This window comes from Nannobrachium achirus (genome assembly GCF_963921795.1).
Source record: "Nannobrachium achirus genome assembly, chromosome: 2".
Taxonomy (NCBI): domain Eukaryota; kingdom Metazoa; phylum Chordata; class Actinopteri; order Myctophiformes; family Myctophidae; genus Nannobrachium; species Nannobrachium achirus.
In genome coordinates this window covers 33695375-33715609 of record NC_137811.1, presented here as the reverse complement: position 1 = coordinate 33715609, position 20235 = coordinate 33695375, and the positions used below count along the sequence as shown (strand labels likewise).

General features: G+C 40.9%; 1 protein-coding gene across 1 annotated transcript; it reads left to right on the top strand.

Moving 5' to 3' along the window:
- Positions 1 to 3662: 3662 nt before the first annotated feature.
- On the top strand, positions 3663 to 18302 carry akirin1 (akirin 1). Its single transcript, XM_080738722.1, has 5 exons — positions 3663 to 4031; positions 12983 to 13129; positions 15046 to 15174; positions 16368 to 16439; positions 17791 to 18302. The coding sequence occupies exons 1-5, from the start codon at positions 3827 to 3829 to the stop codon at positions 17799 to 17801; spliced, it is 564 nt and encodes a 187-aa protein (XP_080594848.1). The 5' UTR covers positions 3663 to 3826; the 3' UTR covers positions 17802 to 18302.
- Positions 18303 to 20235: the final 1933 nt, after the last annotated feature.

The following is a 20235-nucleotide window of genomic DNA, read 5'->3' as shown; positions in this document are numbered from 1 at the left end:
GGCAGGTGGAGGAGACATGTGTGGTGTTCAGCTACTGTATGACAGCTACAGTACTGTATGACGAGAAATAGATCATAATTGGTGATAGGACAAGTGATGGAAGAAGTACTAAGATATTTTGTTTTGTACTTAATTAAAAGTACTAATTACACAATGTAGAATACTATCGAATTCTGTAAAAGTCCTGTATTTAAAAAAAACATACAAAAAGTACTCATTATGCGAAATTGCCCATTGTGCATATTATTGGATTGTAATTAGTCATGTATTAATGTGTTCATCACTTTCATGTTGCAGCTGCTATAAAAAGAATTAAGTATGTTTTGTATTAATAATCTAAATGTGCAGAGAAGGCTCTCACATAGTGGAATAAAAAGTGCAGTAAGCTATTTGCCTCTGAGGTGTAGTGCTGAAGAGGTATAGGCTATAAGTATAAGCAGAAAATACAAATACTCAACTAAAGTAAAGGTACCTCAAAATTGTATAAGTGTAACAGTATTTGAGTAAATCAGACCAGTCATACGAAGGAATACACATGAATAAGAATGTACACTGGCACATAAGGCTAATGTTTTTGTATAGGCCTAGAACATTTCATAAAAAGGCATTTCATAAGAAATAAACTATAGAAAAATAAAAAAAGCTACCAAATGGATAAAAAATTAAATGGATATAAAATAGCAAGTTGGTAGTGCGCTAATCAATAGTTTTTGTTTTCTGTGATTCTGTGACGCACTGAGTAGTGCTAACTTAAATGTCAGGGTTAGTTATGGGCTACAGTACACTGCAAAATCCTTTCTCTGAGAAGCAAGGCAAGGCAAGTTTATTTGCATAGCAAATTTTAACAAAGTGTTTTACATAAAACGTTAAGTATTGAGACAAAGTTGACCATACCACCCATGACCAAAGTTTGCATTTTAAAACAAAATGTGAGACGCCATGGGTTGAGACACAGCGTAAGAGAGCCCAAAAGAAACATAAAAGGACACACAATAAAAAAGAGTTTAAAGTGAAACAGAAAAAGAGGATAAAATCAGTGCAGAAGAAATGATTGAATAGTAAAAGGCAGCGACCCTGATAGCAAAGACCTATCACCCTATAGACAGGAAATACCTATCACCATAAAGTGTAATTAGTGTACAGGTAATAACCTTTACAGAGGAAACACCTATCTCCCTAATAGCAAACACACTACAGTATTACACTATATAGTGTAATTGGTGTAATAACCTTTAGAGAGGGAACACCTGAGCCCCTAATATAGCTTGAGGAACAGTTCAATGGACAGGTGAACTATTACTTACTTTCATGAATTATTTTATTAATTTTACTCTGTGATATAGTTCTCAAATTCTTCCCAAACCCGACCCGAGGGGGGCCTAAAATGTATTCTATTTAGTCGGGCCTGTCCATTTGGTTGTTACATTTCTATACTATCAGAGTTAAATTAATGCTGAGGATTTGACTGGGTATTAGTGGGTAACATGATGTGACCTTACCTTATGCCACTCATTCTACAACCTTTGACAGTTTCCCATCCCGTGTCAGAGAGTTGGGGGTTTCTGCCGTGAAATGTTGCCTTTTCTGAACGGAACTGCTGACTCTTTGGTTCAACAACACACAGCAGAAAGGTGGACATGTGGATTGTTGTTTGATTGTTTGTCCCTGACCAGTGACCGGGCAGGAAAAGATGGTGCCTGCAAGCACATGAATGCCAAGATGTTACAAAAGCCCCATGCAGAGGAGGATTGTATACGCAATGTTTGCCACGTGTGGCAACAATGTGACAGCAATGTACCCAGAGAAGTGGGACACAAGTCTGGGAAAGATTTGACCTACTCATGTAGTAAGAAAAGTGGCAGCTATTGTTGGACAAACACACACGCACGCACGCACGCACGCACGCACGCACGCACACACACACACACACACACACACAATCAAAAAAGGCTATTGTTGATATTTCGTCTTGTTGATGGTGAATATGTTCATAATTATATGCTTTATCAAGCACCCTATCAAATGATTAAAAGTCAATTTTTGGTCTCTTGGCTTCTTTCCTTGTCATCTACAGTAAAACATTCCTCAGTTGAGTTCTTCAGACTTTTTTAAAAATATTAATGCATATTTGATAGAAAGCCAAATGGTACTGTAGCCAAATGGCGCACACGTTTTTGATAGAGAGCTCTGTAGAGCTTACAGTCATCTCCTCCTCTCTATCAAACCCACAGACATGCTGGAGACAGGGTGTCTGCCACTCCAGACCAATGGTCTGAAGAAGAAGGGAGAGTGAATGAGTGGGTAATTGGAAAATGGTGATAGACAGACAGACAGACAGACAGACAGACAGACAGACAGACAGACAGACAGACAGCTAGAGGCTCTAGACAGACAGACAGACAGACAGACAGACAGACAGACAGACAGACAGACAGACAGACAGACAGACAAACAGATAGATCTTGATTTTACAGGCAGTAAAGTTAAAATCACCACCAGAGGCTTGTTTCCTTCCATTGACACAGACAGACAGATAGATAGATAGATAGATAGATAGATGGCAGAAACATGGCACAAGTATGATAGTTTGTGCTAGTGTCAAATTATTATTGCATGATATAGAATAAAATACCAGAATATGAGATAATACATGTGTGCAAAATGGATTATTTGAACACCTGTGATTGTGTGGAATCAGTGCATGCCAGTGTTGAATTGCATTTGAGCAAAATGTAAATGTTTTCTATATCACTTCAACAAAAGTGTTATTAGGCTACAAATATTCAACTGGCCTCAGTGGTCTGTGGTGGAAAGTAACTAAAGTAAGCTATAGGTCTATTTAGTATAGTGACTGTAGCTACTTGTTACTGTACAATAGTTAGGTAGGCCTACTTTCACTTGAGTATTTCCATTGTTCTAGTCCATCACATCTCAGAGGCAAATTGTACATGTTAGCCTACTACTCCAAAATGTTAGTTGTTCTTTGCATTTTTAGATTATTAAACCACATCCTTTAATAGGCTATTAGTATGGTTATTGGTTAGTAATAATAATAATAATAATAATCTGAATCTAACTAGTAACTAACGTTACTATTAGTAATAATAGCCTAAATTATTATGTATGTAGCCTATCAGTTAAGCTACCTAGAGCACTAAGTTCAAATCAGTCCCACAGTTGCTTTAACACAAATAACATTGTGGAATGGCGGGCCATTCTACGAGAGAACCGTTTAGGGGTGTTTCTGTCGCGAATATCGCTTTGTATAACTAATCTGGTTCTAGAGTTCAATGATTATACCAAAATCCATCGGTATTCGGTATCTCTGATACATACATGGACGTCTCGTGAACCTTCAGTTTGAGTTCAACTGAAGACAGTCCAAATTAGTATTAAACGGGGGGGTAAGATGCATCATCAAACAGCACAAATAGAGGACAACATAAAAATGTAACAGTGCACGTAACCTACTATACACGAACATCGTACAATCGCGGGGGGTTATGCCATGAATACACTGGTTGAGTGAACATAGAACTAGCAATGTTGTACATTTTTGTCGATCTCCCCTCACAATGGTATGATCCTGCATTGTGACGTAGTAAGAATTGGTCAGGCTGGGTCGGCAGTTGGCTTTACTACTTCAGTGTTGAATCCGTTGTTGTGAGGAGAGAAAGAAACCGTTAAGAAACCCAGAGGAAAGATTATCTTTGAGCGGCGTTGGCCTCAAATAAAGCCCCGTTTTGTGGGTTCGGTCCTCTGTCCGATCACGTTTCTTTGTTTTTTTTTGGTTTGGTTTGATTTTGTTCGGTTTCGTCTCGCCGGCATGGCTTGTGGAGCTACGTTAAAGCGGTCCATGGAGTTCGAGGCCCTCCTCAGTCCTCAGTCTCCCAAGCGGAGAAGGTGCAACCCGCTGCCGGGGAATCCAGGCACTCCGTCCCCGCAGAGATGCAACCTCCGTCCGCCGATGGACTCGCCGTCGCACTCCATGTCTCCCTCGGCGATCGGGGGTGAACACAGGCTCACCCCAGGTACTGAATTAGGGAGGATTTGGTCGCATTTGCGGGGTGGGTGACATGGGGGGAGGGGGTTTGGGTGGAGTGGAATGGATAGCTTGTGGAGAGAGAGAGTCGGTATGATGGGGGTTGGAAGGAAACATCAGCCTAGCTAAGCTAACGTTAGCAAGGTGCACGTCGTCGATGAGGTCCGAACGATAAGGGAACATGGTTTATCAGTAGGAAGAACACAATCAATTGTCTAGTCAACGCACAGAACATTTCTTTATAAACTAACCAGTGACAACGCTGCAATCCAGCAAACATTTTGTTGACCAACTTTGTAATCGAAGCTCAGTTTAACTATAATAACCCTGGTTTGTAAGGAAACTATTTTGTAAAAAAGTTATGTTTAGGATTCCCATTACAACAGGAAATCACTGCTTCACTTTTATAAACCTGCAGTACGAACAAACACATGTTAACTATGTCCATTGAGAGAGAGGAACATGTCTGCAAAACCTGATTTCAAGTCTTGTCAATAATAATGGCATCGTGCTTTTGTTGTTAGCGTTAAACAATAACGCCCGTTTCATCATAACTTTGATATGAAACACAATGGCCAGAAAACAATGGCGTCACAGTCGGCCATCCTACCTACATGTACACTGGGACTGACTATTAGCTAGCATGCTCATTCCATCCATTTCCTAAACAGACAAATGGCGTCACAACAGCCTTTTGGCAAGTTGATCATCATTAGGAGTTGTCTAGAAGGTAGCGTTCTGTTCTGTTCCCTGCTTTGGCTGCCATTATTTCTTTCTATACCAAAACACTGTCAACTTTGGCTGGCACAAGGCATTGTTCTTCTCCTTTATGCCTGTACTGTTCCCTCCCCTTTCACTTGAGAAAGCAGCTCCCATGTGAGCATCAAATGGGTGTGTTGGGGGCACAAGGGGGAAGCAAGATAATTACCTGGATATCTCTGCAGCAATTCACTGAAGGCTTATTATTGTATGCGTCTGTCACTGCCAGGGCTGGACAGTTTGACAGCGGACAGACTCTAATCTAAAAATACAATAAAAAATAAGCTTAATTAAAAAAAATCGTCTGACCCTCCATGGAATTGTGATCTTTCCATCAGTGAGAGGTGTAAGAGAGGATCAATGTGGTGCCAACTCCTTAACCCTGCTCTTAGCCCCCAGAAGGCTTATCACTTAAAGGAGTAGTTCACCCCCAAAATGACTTTTTTTCTATTGATTACCCATGCCATGGAGAGTAGAGTTCAATAATATTTTTTGGTTTTTGTCACATTCCTAAGACAAAAATGTGATAACAATAAATTTACCCCCATTCGTTCCGGATGGTGACCCGTTTCGAAACGGGTCACCATCCGGAATCAATGGGGGTAAATTTACTCAAATCAAATTTTTGTCTTAGGAATGTGACAAAAACCAAAAGATATTATTGAACTCTACTCTCCATGGCATGGGTAATCAATAGGAAAAAAAATCATTTTGGGGGTGAACTACTCCTTTAAGTGGCTAAAAAAACATTGTCTTCTATCTTGCACCAAGAAAAAAAAAAGATTGTCATGATTGCAATGGCCCTAAAGAAAGGCTAGTCTTAAATACAAACAGATTATTTCCTTTTGCTGTGAAATATGTGGCTTTCTCTCCTCTTACCAACAAATAACTGTGTGAAGAATGTCAATGACTCAGTCAGAAATCTTATACGGGTGTGTGGGACTGCCTGGCAGGCCACCAGTTTGCTGCTAGAGCACCCCCCTGCACAAGAAGTCTTTTGTTTTAGTGGCACTCCCCACTCCCCAGCCCTAATCATTATCCATGGGCTATGTCTTGAGGCATCCTCCATTCAGCTGGTTAAACCATCCTTTGTTTTTCTGTTTGCCTATCTTAGAATCTAAGATAGGCAATCATTCAATCATCTAGGACCTAGATGATTGAATTCTAACTAACCATGGCTGTTGCACATTATACATATTTTCAACATGGCGTTCAGCCAGCAACCCTCTCTCTTCACAGTGCTCTTTGACAATGAAGCACCAGTGTGCTTTTTTTCCCCGTGTGGGGTTACAGTCAGCACTTTTTGATGGAGCTCATCCACCTGCGGAAGAGGGGAATGTATCCTTCCTAGGAATTACCCTAATTTAATATCCAAACTAAGTGAATGCTTAGCATCCCTTTTTGTTCTTAAGAAGTTTAGCTGCATACACCTTTTATTTTAAGGACTATTGGAGGTTGACAGCCTTTGATTAAAGTCAAATTCGAGAACTATTGAGCAAAAAATGAAAGATCATAACTGACCCTATTCAAACAGAGGCTTTTATGTCGTCGTGGAGGGCAGTGCACCCACCCCAGATATGATTTAAGTAAAAAAAAAAAAAATAGTTGTGGGAAAAGAGAAAGGCTAGGATCCAAGAGATTTGTTGGTGTAGGTAGCTGTAGTCCACACGTGCAGGTGTCAACAGAAGCACAAGGCTTTCGTGACCACCAGATAGGAGGAAGAATTGTTGTCATGGCTGACTTCCTGTGAAACATATGTTTCCGTTTGTGATGTAGTCGGTCATACTGTTCAGCTTTTTCACTTCCCTGATCAGCCACAGCCTAGCAAATGTTTACAGTCTGGGCTTATGCTTGTTAGGACCAGTGTAACAAATGTGTAACCTTAGCCTATTTGAATTTGTTGAAACTGGGAGCACAGTCAGCACACAAAATGAAATGTATATTATTGTTTAACTAGTGTAACTACTAACTACAACATAACATGTGTACATAGTACTAATACAATATGCAATGTTGCAGTAGCAGTAACGAATGTCAAAGATCACCTGGCTGCCATTGCTTGGCTTTGGCGTGATGTATTTACTGTTGAGCAGTTGGCAGTGCTTGTGTACTCCCCATTTTGGCTTGCTAAATTACTGCACGGCAGCTGCAGAGGGTGAAGGAATGTAGAAGTCTGTGTGCATGAGGGTGTGTGCTGCAGATATGAGGTCTGGATACCAGGTATTATCCTCACCTTCAGCCAGAATGTGGCCCCTCGTGCAACTGGTGCTGCAAGCCTGCCTCAGCTGGGGCTTGCCAAGTGAAAGCAGTTTTGTATTTAGCTAAAGGTCAGCTGTCAGACCCCCACCCCTCCTGACCCAGGACCCACACATGCTTTCCAGCCAGTCAGGTTTTTCTTTGTGGTGACGGCTGTGTTGATTTGTGGCTGTACAAGCCAGGAAAATGTGTGCTAAGCTTGGTGAATCATTACGACCAAGCCTTCTGGTTATCATTTCATAATGTTAGACCTAGATAGGATCACCCTCATCTACACTGCCTCTCCCCATCCCCCTGCCTGGTGCTGCCAGTTAGGGCATGTGCTTCGGTTAGAGTGCCTAGAGATGATAGATGAACCAGGGCCTGCAGTGGGGAACTGGTTTTTAATTCCCACTAAGTCATTGTAAACCGAGGGAGTGGTTGGAAAAGTGCACAGGTTATATATGTAGATCACACATAATTAACTAGGTCTATATCCCATTAGGATATCTGATGGTCCAATGCTTTATTGTGGTAGAATATCTTTGTCATCTGCTGGCCAGTGACCACGTTTAGCTGTCAGATTCCGAAAAAAGTGCCATGCTCACCATGTCAGAAGATAATTGAATTTCTATACAAAATAACTTGCAAAAGTAGCCAATATGATTGTGCCATTTAGCGTTCATCACCAAAGAGAGTGTGCCTCATCACTTTTCTTTTTAAAGGGATAGTATGGCACAGCTGGACTTCCCAAGATGATGTGCGTTGGTTACTTCAGCCCAGATTGCATTGTCACTTTAGCCCTGACTACTGGTTATTGTGATTTTATCTGAACTTTTAAGTTAAATTAATTATTGACTCAGGCCTGGTTTAATTTGTCTTGATACTGCTGCAGTGTTGTTCTAACTTTGTCTGTCCGCACTAACGTCCTTATTGTTGTGTTTCTGTTCAAGATTAATTGAGGTGTTTAATTTCCTGATACTAAGCAGGTCAGTTAACTCGGTTCCACTCCTGAACTGTTGCCATCTTCAATGCTCTCTTAACGGCACAGTTTTAAACTCAAATTCACACAATTCCCCATGAGTAACCTCCTGGTGATTTTTGCTATCCTTCAGCAGTTGAGGGTGAAATTAAATGAGTCCGACTGTTTTCTCTCTGCTGGGCCTTTACCCCCACAACCAATCTAGCTGGCCAATCTCCTGTTGTATTCACTGTTTTTGTTTGGCCTGTGCCTAGGCTAAGCCTTTTTAGCTGAGGCTTTCTCCGCTTGCCTTGCCCTCATGCCCGGAAGTCTCTGTGATTGATTGCTCAGCCTAGTCATAGCAGGGTCATTGTTGCCTGGCAACACCCACGATTAGGATTCTTAATAGTTGGCAGTGCTGGGAGTGGACTGGCATCAGAGAGCTTTTTTACTTGCCTGTAAGAGTACCCTGGAGTGCTAATATCACTTTAACATGACTAGCAACAACACTGCAGAATAGAAAATCTAATGTAACCCAACACACAGAAAGCAGGCACTGTTTATTTTTTACCACACAGGCCCAATGCATATTATTTTCATTGTAATTTCTAATCAAGTAAACTAAACGGATTGATAGAAGTAAGTTTACACAGTTATAGCCCATTTGTTTCAGGTTCTTTCTTACACTTTGCCGCAACAAGGGTGGAAAAAGCCCATTCCAAGGCCATGGTTAATACTCAGCTGTCTCTACGGAGAAGAATGGGTCCAGGGATGTCATTCAGCCCCCAGTGACATAGCTCTATTAAGTGTGAAAAGCTATTGCTGGGACTAAACAAACTGAGCCTGTCAGATTAGCGTTCTGTATTGTTAAACACAGGAAGGCTTCCATAGCCTGTATCCCCTGCTCGTTTTGTGCTAAATGCTCAATGAAGCCTCCAGTTTCTATAGTGCCAGGACCACATAACATGGCTCTTTCCTCAAAATGGCCTCTGTGTGTGGAGAAGGTTCTGCTTTTATTCCCGTCCAGAGAGGCTTGTTGATGAACAGACTGAAGTAGCAGCCTTGCCTGCAGGCTCTCTCCTCCACCCAAGATAAATGAGCCAGGGCGTTCTCAGATAGAGGTGCTCCATAGTATACGCAACAGGCCTTAGTTTCACTCCCTCCCCGGAATGGAGTAGAGATAAGTCCTTCTTCATGCGCATGTTTATCAGAGCCTGTTGAGCTAAAACGGCAGTAGGCCATGGTGTTTTTCTGTTGTTTTTCCCAGGATAATGCTGAACTTTAGCCTTCTGATTAGATGCTGAGTAAGTCAGGGAATGAGAGGGGGTTGTTTTGCTAGCTATGTTTAACCTGTGCTGACATGGAACGGCAGGAAAGCATATGGTTTATCAGGACCAGAAGGGCCTAGTTTGTGTGGGTGGGTGAATCTGAACGGAGGGATGGTATCTCAAATCATGTTGCATTAATTTCTTTCATTGCACCTTGTGCTTAACGTTGCTCTTAACTATTTTCAATTATGCAGGGGTTCTAGATTCTTATTCTGGGGACACGCTACCAAGCCATGATTAACTGTGAACAATTGTCTCCAAAAATATAGATAAATCCACAAATCCTCCTATATGGAGTATTGGAGTACCCTGATGTGATGGCCTTGCTCGGTCGTCCCCAGCAGTAGGCTATAGCTACCCGTTTGGGAAGGAGGAAAAACACGCTTGGTGTATGTTTTTGACAGCCTGATTGTAATATATTTTTGTCATGATAGAAGTAGAACATATAGTTGCTCTGCTCAACAAAGTTGCTCAATCTTTATTTTCATACATGCACACAACTTCTAGATTAAAATGTTATTAGAATCTGGTACAGGGTGTTTCCATAGTATGTGTGCAGTGATTGATTGACAGCATGAATAGGCGATTAGTTGAACATGCCAATGAACAGCGACCAAAGGGAAACAATTCTGATTGGAAAGAGATTTTCTTTCGATAGGAACTGTGGTGGCAATGAATATGAAGTAGGATACATACACATTTGACAATCTATAAATATTTCTACCACAGAACGCATTTAATAATTTGCTTGGTTGCTATAGGCAAATAGGCAACACTATAGTACCGGAGTTATCTTTTGTGTTTAATCCGTTTTTTTTAGATATTTTAGTATTTCAGCATGTACAGTACTAGTGATGCGTTTTGCATCATATGATGCAAAACGCATCACTGATGATGCAAAATGCATCACTAGTCATGCTGAAATACTAAAATATCTAAAAACACAGATTGAACACAAAAAATAACTCCAGGATTGTGTTGATCGTGTCCCAAACAACAATAAAATAAGATAGGGTTGTCCCAGAGGGGAAGTGGCCCTTTAAGCCAAGCCAGCGGGTTGTAATGTCTGGATGGATGCAGGTGTTGACACGGTTGCCCAAATGCTGGTGGCAAGTAATTAAAACTTTTGGGCAAGTGGAGTTGGCTTCCAGGTTGCCCGGCAGCAAGTGCATTCAGACTTCATTCAATATTATTGGCGATTCATGAAGAACAATGCTACTTTTGATTTTTTACTAACTAGCAGTATTACTCATTCTGTTTTTCAAAGTGACTGTCACCACTCGGCAGTTATCGATTTGATTTAACATTAATTTGTTCAGGAAGAGTACATTTTATAATGGATGTTTTACTTTTTGGGAAAGTGGGCATGACTTTTGTGCAAGTAGCACATGACCTGTACTTGCCTGACGGGCAAGTTCCTACTTCCTTTTAGAACTTAGTCAGGTTTTGACACACACAAGGTCTCAGAGGCACTTGCCCATCGGGCAAGTACAGGTAAAGTTAATCGTCCATTATAAAATGATGGGCAAGATTTTAATTACCGCTCAATTAAACACTTATTTCTTTACTTTCTGGGGCTGTGCGGTAAAAAATGTCATACCTCCAAATACCAAATACCTACCTACATACCTAAGATTGAATATGTGTGTGGTTTCAAACTTAATTTTATATTTTTAAGTGTAGCAACATTAAAAACAGCGCTCTTATTTTACATTCCACAGACCAGAAAAGGCACTCCGGCCACGTTCAGGATACCACAAACAGATATCTCCTATTGTGTTTATAGACTGTTGCATCCCCTCTCAAATGAGTACTTGCCCGGTCGGGTAACTCCACCTGTCCGAAAGTTTTATTTACCTGCCGACGGCAGGTGGGCAACCCTTAGTGTCAAGACATGCGCTTATTGTTGTCAACCCTGGCCTGTGGATGGCATGAGCACTCCTAGTGTTAAGAGTGCAGCTTTGCAGCAGTTCACAAAATCATCAGAGGCAGGAAGCAGCCCAGCCCAGTATTCTCAGACAGCTGGACTGAAGCACGGGGTGCCCTGTTTCACACTGTCCCCTTCCGCATTGCAGTACAATATCACCCAGATCTATCCACACTAATCAATCAGCCCTTTGCGCCTGAGGAAGCATCATACATCTGCATGACTGCTAAGTAGGCCTTCCTAAGAGTGTGACATATTATGGCAGTTAGTGCTGCATCCCTGATAAAACGCTATATTTCATGGCATGGACATGTACATTTCCAACCACCATAACATTGGAATAATCTACACAACATCATGAAATATTGGGGGGGCAGAAGTGAGACTGATACAGGATCAGTAGAGTTGCACCGAGCAATCTGCCACCGATGCGAATTGGCTGTTTTTTCCGTCGCTTGGACATGATTGGTGGCCGGTCGGTCTCATAAATCAGATTTGGTGCCGGTCATATTTACATGCACACCCAGCACTATGTTCAAGTTGTGCACACTGCAACAAGAACATGATGACGTGGACGTTTTGCTCAGTGAGCATAAAAGTTGAACTGAACCGCTGAATATTTGTTTGGCAATCACTGAGAGTTGAGTATTTTATTACCCATTTGAGTTTCATCTCTTTGTACGATGTTGGATGTGAGGACTGTTCTCGAAATGTGTGAATGACGGATACACTTGCACGCACGCGCATAAGCAGATATTTCGCACATTTATAGTAAGAAGACGGGTTGGAAGAATTCTTCTGATTTCTCTTTTATATATTTATTAAAAACATAATTGGAACAAACTGTATTGGCAAAATCTGTATCTGCCAAGAATTCTTCAATCGTATCTGTTAAGGACCTGTGTGTGTGTTCACTTTGGTGTTTGTCACATTAGCTGTGGTACATGGTGGTGTCAGTCTTGTCTTGTTTACAACTTTAAAGCTCTACTTCCTGTGTTCACATGCTTGTTTGAGTCTTTGTTTTGAATGGAAGCTAAAAGTTGCACAGACAGAGGAAGTGTGCAAAGCTGTAGGATATGTTCAAGGAACACATCATTGGTTACATTGCATGATTATAGATGAACTATAAGGGCCCTCGTTAAACTGCCAATACACTGGAAATTTGTTCCCCATTTTGTGATTAGGCTTTTTCTAGTATTTATTTAACCGTGGTCATTACAAAGCAGCTAGGATATTCAAACAGTATCTCACGTTGCAAGAACGTTTGTGTCATTGTAAAGGTACACAAAGACAAGAAAGGTTGGAGCCTCAAGGCTGACTCTTTCCATTTTTTTTATCCACCCTGGCCTTGAATGAACCGGTCTGATAGTTTCCATCTACAACCTGCCCTACCATGTAGAGGGTATGTACGTGACTTCATCATCATACCCGGAAATTATGCAGGAACGCCTACTGAGTGGCAAAAAACTACTTTCTGGCCTTGACAGCCCATACATCCAAACTGAAACATTCTATCTGATTGCATTAAACAACGTTAAACAATGTTAAACTCACTTTGCCACTCGATTTGCCATTCACTTTATGCATGCGCAATTGCGCATACCCTCTATTCCGGTAACCATCACCCAAAGCAGTCCTACTGCACAGTTAAAGCTCTTCTGAATCATCCAAGTGACTTAGTATGATGATTGATGATGTTCTGACTCTTGCTCATCCTCCTCCCCCAACAGAGCAGATCTTCCAGAACCTCCGTCAGGAGTACAGCCGAATCCAGAGGCGGCGGCAGTTGGAGGGGGCCTTCAACCAAAGCGAGGCCTGTACCTCGAGCGACGCGCCCAGCCCCTCCTCCGCCCTCGCAGCCCCCAGCTCCCCACCAGGTAAGAAACGACACTCCAGCATTCATATGCCTTCTGGAGGCTTGGACACACATGCTTGTTGTCTACAGTCCATAGGAGTGATGTTACTGGTATAATGAGTCATAAGTCACCTGTGGTCTTATATACATTCCAGAGACATCTTATATATAAATGATTAAATCAAATGCAAAAAAGAAATGCTTCTTTGAAACAAAACAAGTCCAGAACCATTTACAGCCAGGACTAGGGCAGCAACTATCGATTATTCAGCGATTATTCTGTTGATTACTTTTTTGATTAATCGATATAAGAAGACAGGAAGAGTTGAGTTGCACCACGCCTTGTGATTAACAAAGTGCTAAATACAGAGCAGAGAGCACCTCTGTAGGTGCAAGTAGCACTACCTAGACTAGAGTGTTTAGCAGCACCATTAGCATTTGAACAGTCAGCACTCGGCACTGCTCGAGAACACTAATCTGTCCCTGGGCACAAAACATTTACAGATGTGGGTCCGCGGCCAAATGCTTATCTTTTTGGGGGTCCTTGGCACTAAGGTTGTGTGATATGCCAAAATATTCCTATCAGCCATCCTCGATATATTCGTGGTAGAAAAGCAAATCGAGTTGTACTTCTGCATAGTGGGTCGCAGATCAAAAATAGCAGATCAACAAGTCATCGCGTCCATCACGCATTGTGAGCTCCGTGTACTTTGGACACGCACGTGCCCACGTTAAAAGTTAAGAAAATAGCGTAAATTAACTGCAAAAGCCCCCTCAGTCAGCAGAACCAAGGACAGGTGTTTCTGATGAATCTATCATGGGTTGTGTCTGATAAAATGAATAACAAATATCAATATTGAATCAAGCAATTTAAAAACTGTATTGAGCTCACAAAAGCCTGAGTAGAGTAGACGTTACAATTACCCCTTAACATGTTTGAAAGAAAAATATACCTTAATTCCCCATAAAGCAGCTTTCAGTCGATTTCCATGATTTTGCTTACAGTGAATATGGAGTGCGCTAGCGAGTGATCTTTGCTTCTTTTTACCATCTGTTATTCTTCTGTGCTGCTTTGAAAGCAACTTTTCAGCCTGTACAGGTGCGTGGGTTGTATAAAGGCCACAATACCCTTGAGGATGTTCTTTGCTGTGATTATGGGATTATTTGGTGGTGCTGACAGTACTTGGCTATCCCCCATCATCTTCATACCAATGATAATGAAACAATGCACTCTCTCAGTTATTACTAGTACATAATTTCTGTTGGGCACAGTGACAGAGGGATGGCCTAACAAGCCAAGACACTCATATTTCTGATTATTATTTGATCATAGATCCTTTCTACACCTTTGGATTGATCTTCTAAAATATACACTTTTGAATTGCCTTTTCAATGCTAGTTTCCATTGGTGTGTGTGTGTGTGTGTGTGTGTGTGTGTGTGTGTGTGTGTGTCCGTCCAGAGCCTTAATACTCCCAGCTTATGTCACACTCACATTGGCACAATACTACCACTAACCTGGCCATTTTCTGTCTGAGACCTAAGTTAGCCTCTTATACTCGCCCTGCCATCCCTGCTGCTTGTGATTTACAAACATTCTCAGTGCAAACGGGTCATAGCAGACCTCAAAGAGCCCAGGGGCGATGAATCACGCAGCCAAAGCTGGATCTAGTTGCTCTGTGAAGGAGATACTGAAGGGGACTTAGGGAAAAGGGGCCTTCATTAGTGCCACATGAGCCTCTGCTGCTGCTGGGGAGAAGGAGACAAAAAGCAATATCTGTACATTGTGTTTGGACTGCATTCAGACTATGCAATGCACTCTCTATTTTGGGAGAGAGGACATTGCAGACGCGTGTGACCTATCACTGTGTAGATGGCCATGGGGGTGTCAGCCTTATTTTAAAAGCTTGTGGGCTGTTCTTTGTTTTTATCACCACCAGGTGCCTCAAGGAAGGACCAGCCGTCATTCACGCTGAAGCAGGTGAGCTACCTGTGTGAGCGTCTGCTCAAAGACCACGAGGAGAAGATCCGGGAGGAGTATGAACAGATCCTCAACACAAAACTTGCAGGTACAATATGTGAAGTTTATATCTGTAGTCAACACACACACACACACACACACACACACACACACGCACACACACACACACACACACACACACACACACACACAGACACACACACACAGACACACACACACACAGACACACACACACACACAGACACACACACACACACACACACACACACACACACACACACACACACACACACACACACACACACACACACAAAACACTATTGCTCTTATTAGAATTAGAACAGCACTTTTCCCTGGAATACATTATTACTTTAACCATTATTTTATGCTATCCACAAGTTTCCGCGGGAGTTTACTGGAGACTATCGGGACCAAACTTCCGGGTTTAACAGCAGACATACAAGCTCACGTCGCGTCGCAGATGCAACCCGTTGTGAGCTTGTAAATCGGCGCCGGAAGCTCGGTGCAGACGTCTGCGCAATGCACTATGGGGCGTTGGAAACTCGTGGATAACTGTAAAAAAATAGCAGATATACAAGCTCACAGCTTGTAGATCTGCTATTTTTGAAAAATTGTGTTTGTTCAAGTCTTTGAATATATCGACCCGATAAATTTCTTCTAAATCCTTCCTCTAAATCAGTGGTTCTCAAACTTTTTCATGTCAAGGACCCCCAAAATTACATGTATTTGGCTGTGGACCCGCATCTGAAAATATGATGTTCCAGGGACCTCGGTGGCAAAGATTTGAGTTACAATGGTTTGCTTTGAAATTGATACATTCAAAGATGTGCACACATTTTCATGGTTTTTCAAAAATAGCAGATCTACAAGCTCGCAGCCTGCTATTTGTCAATAGCTTAAGTATCAAATAATTCCAGGTCTAATTGGGTTAAGATGTGAAAAAGTAAAGTTGAAGTTAGTCCGCTCCACCAACAGGAAGCCTGCTTGATATTATCTGTGCAATTAGCAATGCCTTTCCTTCAGTTGCTTCAAACTGTCGCTGGCAGTCTTCTGAACGCCAAAGGTCGTAAATGGGTGTGGAATGAAATTGTGTCATGGTACCTGAAACAAGCAAGTGTTCAATTGTGTAATTGTGTAGTAACTGATGCAAGACTCATTCCTAATTCATTCCTCTGTCCCATCTGGCATTTGATCATGTGGTGGTACTTGATTCTGTGGGACTGGTTTACACTACTAACTCCCTTAACTGTTCTCTTTCAGAACAATATGAATCTTTTGTGAAATTCACACAAGACCAGATCATGCGAAGATATGGTGCCCGGCCTGCTAGTTGTAAGTATTGCAAGCATCTTTTTAATATATTCTTTTCTCTCTCGCTTTGGTAAATAGGTAACCTTCAAATCCTGTAGGAAAATGGAAGTGCTTCCCCTATATGCATTCAATGGTGGCGCTGTGCCACTGCTCAATTTTATTAATTATTAATTAAGAAATTAATTATATTTCTTTTAACAATCGAAGACTGCTCCATGTCTTTATAGACTAAAGATTTCACTTGTAAGGGATGGAGAGGACCGGCTGTCCAGACCCATTGAAAGGGACACTCTGATCTTCTCACACGTTCACGTCACTGCAGCATTTTTCCTTTCTTCTCTTTCTTTTTTTTTTTTTTTTATCTCTGAGCACACACAAACACATTCTAAATATACTGTCATTTGGTTATGACAATACATCTTTGAATATTCTCAATTTCCAACGGAAATCGATAGGTCCTACTCCTAGCCGTAAGCAACTGCTATTCTATTTTTATATCTTGAATCTAGAGTTTCAATGCCAACCCTTGACAACCCATACATCCAAACGGAAAAGTCCGATCTGATTGTATTAAAAACGTTAAACTCACCAACATTGCAGCTATACAGAAAACATGGATTATCCTCTTTCTATCTGCCACGCTTTTGTTTCATAAATTCCACCATAGACATGTTATGAGCTACTTTCTGTCAATAACTTCTGTGTAGGTGATTGTTTTTCTAAGTGTCTTCAATAACGCAACGTCCTGCTGCCTCCTGAATTATGTGCAATTTTGAAATGGGTACCAGTACCGTTGAGTGATTTCCAATAAGCAATTCCAAACTCCAACACTTATAAATAATCACCTGCATAGTCGGAATTTATCGGCAGAAAATGGCTCATAACCTGTCTACGGTGGAATTTTATTAAACGAAAACTTAAATGATAGAAATAGGATAATTAATGCTTTCCAATGTTGGTGAATTTAACGTTGTTTAATACAGTCAAATGGGACTTTTCTGTTTGTATGAATGAATGGGCCATAAAAGGGTTGGTATTGCAACTCTAGCTTCCAAATATTAAAAATGGGATCGTAGGAGTTGCTTGCAGCTAGGAAAATATATCCGTATTATATCAATATTGTTATATGACCTGGCATTCTAGATGTCATAATGCAAGAGTGTTGTCTTCTCCTGTTTTTTCCCCCTCACTTTATCCTCTATTTTGTAATATAAAGAAAACAATATTAAGTCTATAACTCTATATCAAGGTATTTGGTAAAACATGCATAATTGATATTTGTACATAGTGTATTGGCTAAGCCTATGATTCTCTGTATCTTGTTTTATTCCAGACTGCAGCACTCATCCATTATTCAATTCCTCTGTTTCAGATGTCTCTTGAACTCCCATCGATGAGGTCCCAGCTTGTCTCTCGCAAGATGGCTTCTCTTCTACTGCCCCCATCCTCCACTCAATTTTCACTTCAGTTTTATCTCCCTTTTATTATTATTATATATTTTTTTCTTCCCCTCTCTAGCCGTTTGGGTGCCATGGTTTATCCACATTTTTTTAAATCCAAAACTGATTTCTTACTACAAAACTGTTGCTGCTGGCCAAAACTTAGAAGAATCTGAAAGATTTAAAAAGCCCCTAATGTAAAAAGCCCCACCTCTTTCCTCTTCTTGATAGGCTCTCTCTGGAAATCTTGAACATAAAGCAGATTTGTGTCAATCTCTTGCCGGTGCTGTAGAAAAAGCTTGGCTAATGTGATCGTTCTGTATTACCTTCCAGCACTGCCCCTCTGCAGCAGCTGTATTGAATAGCTCTTGCTTTTCACATTCTCCCACTTTTCTTTTTCCTTTTTTATTTTCAACTCTTTACCTGAGAATGTGGATATTTTTTTTCCCCTTTTGAAAAAATAAAAGTTCTGTGATTAAATCCCTGTTGTCAGTTTATATGAAAATAGTACAATACTATAATGGCTGCCTATGCATTATAACACTACTGATAGATATTTTACAGTAGAAATAGAGGCTGAAACACAGCTAAAAGGGCACTCACATCCGAGGCTGTATAGGCTGGGTGCTGGGCTAAAATCACTATATACATATAAGAGAAAAGACTCAGCTCACCAAATTGCTGCTCCCAAAGTTATAGTTTACTGTAACGTTTCGAGCCACAAGGCCGAGGTCCTCAGACCAAGGTCTGCCATGTATTTTCTGGGACTTGACAGAAATTTGTTACCTTCCACTAATAAGCCTCTCAGACCAAGGTCTGAGGAAGAGTAAACTATCTAGCAGCAATTTGGTGACTCTTTTCCTCTTGGTTATCTTACAGTAAACACTTTTTTCATGGGTCATCCCTGTCTGGAAAGTTCCTTTCATGGAAATGGGTTTATGAAAATGTTTAAAAAGGACATGCATTGGCTTTGTTCTATGTAACAGATGTGGGGTTATGGCACCATCTGCTGGTAAGGCCTTGAAAGGACCTCTTGGGAGGTCAACAAAGATTAATTGAATGTGTTTTTATCATTGGGTGGTAAATAATATCCAATCTTCCTTAATTATGATTTTTGTATTTACTGTACCAGTTTAATTATGGTTTGTATAAATCAATGTATGACAATTTATACACAACGAAATGATCTTTCAGAAGTTTCATTTTGTGTCCTTAATTCAGCACTCTAGTGCCATCTTGTGGTGTAATGTTGGAACTCTGCAAGGTGGTTTCAACCATTTGTAGCTAAACCACTATTATTATAGCTTTTCATTTTAAGAAAGAATTCCAAACAGGGATTTTAAGACATTTTAGTTGTGGCCTGGTGTGGGACTGTGGGTGACTGGTAGTTCTGGTTTAATTGATACCGTCTGCATTTGCACAGAACAAGGCTCTGGATTTGCATAATGTTTGCAGGTGACGTCACTGATCCCAGGTGTGGCGTTGGGTTTCACTGGGAAACAACCTGGAAACAACACAGGTAGAGATGGGATTTGTGGCTCTTTGAAGTGAGCTGGATCTCTGGGATCCGTTCCTTTGAAAGAGCCGTTCAAAAGACTGGCTCATTTTAGATAGCCTACTAGTTAACTTTGTAGATTTCGATTAGAATTACAAATCACTACAATGCGTCGCAATGTGACGCATTGAGAGCTTGTAGATCTGCTATTTTCAAATGATTTTTCTACATTTTATCCATCTGAAAACTTGTGAAATGGAACATTCTGTATAATGAGTTCTTTCTACTATTGATAGGCCTACTTTAGGTACATTTTGATTGATTGATTGATTGAAAACTTTATTAGGAGTTTGCATAGGAAAGGTACAGCTTCATGACTGTACAGTTCACTGGTACAAGGTCTACTAAAAGGAGATCCTAGAAAAGACTAAGCTTTATATTTCCACAGGAATCCATTTAAGTATCTCATATAACATTGAATGACAGACGAATAGAACACAGTACTATGTAGTAGATATAGTCGTTAAAAAAAAGAAAGAACAAAAAAACAGTAAGTCAAACAGTAAGTAAATTCAAGCACATTTTTATTCAGAACTTCTACTTGTGGCAGAGTATAACCTTCTATATTGCAGTGTTGATACTTTTACTTGAGTAGTCAAGAATTTTAGTTATTTTTCCATCACTGTTCATTAGAAAGGAACGGCTCCCTACTGCAAATCGTTCATTTCAAAGAGCCGTTCAAAAGACTCGATTCGTTCGCGAACGTCCCACCTCCAAACACAGGTAGCTTCAAGTCAGTACCTACCTACAGTCAGGTAGCTACTGTAGTTGTGCTAGCAGACAAATGCACTACTACCGCCCATTCAATGACAGCATTTTAGTA

What these genes read in the sequence shown, in the direction of transcription:
- akirin1 (XM_080738722.1), top strand. Translation starts at nt 3,827, where the DNA reads ATGGCTTGTGGAGCTACGTTAAAGCGGTCCATGGAGTTCGAGGCCCTC. An exon ending in TGAACACAGGCTCACCCCAG is followed by an intron (nt 4,032 to 12,982) that starts GTACTGAATTAG and finishes CTCCCCCAACAG; the next exon opens with AGCAGATCTTCCAGAACCTC. An exon ending in AGCCCCCAGCTCCCCACCAG is followed by an intron (nt 13,130 to 15,045) that starts GTAAGAAACGAC and finishes TATCACCACCAG; the next exon opens with GTGCCTCAAGGAAGGACCAG.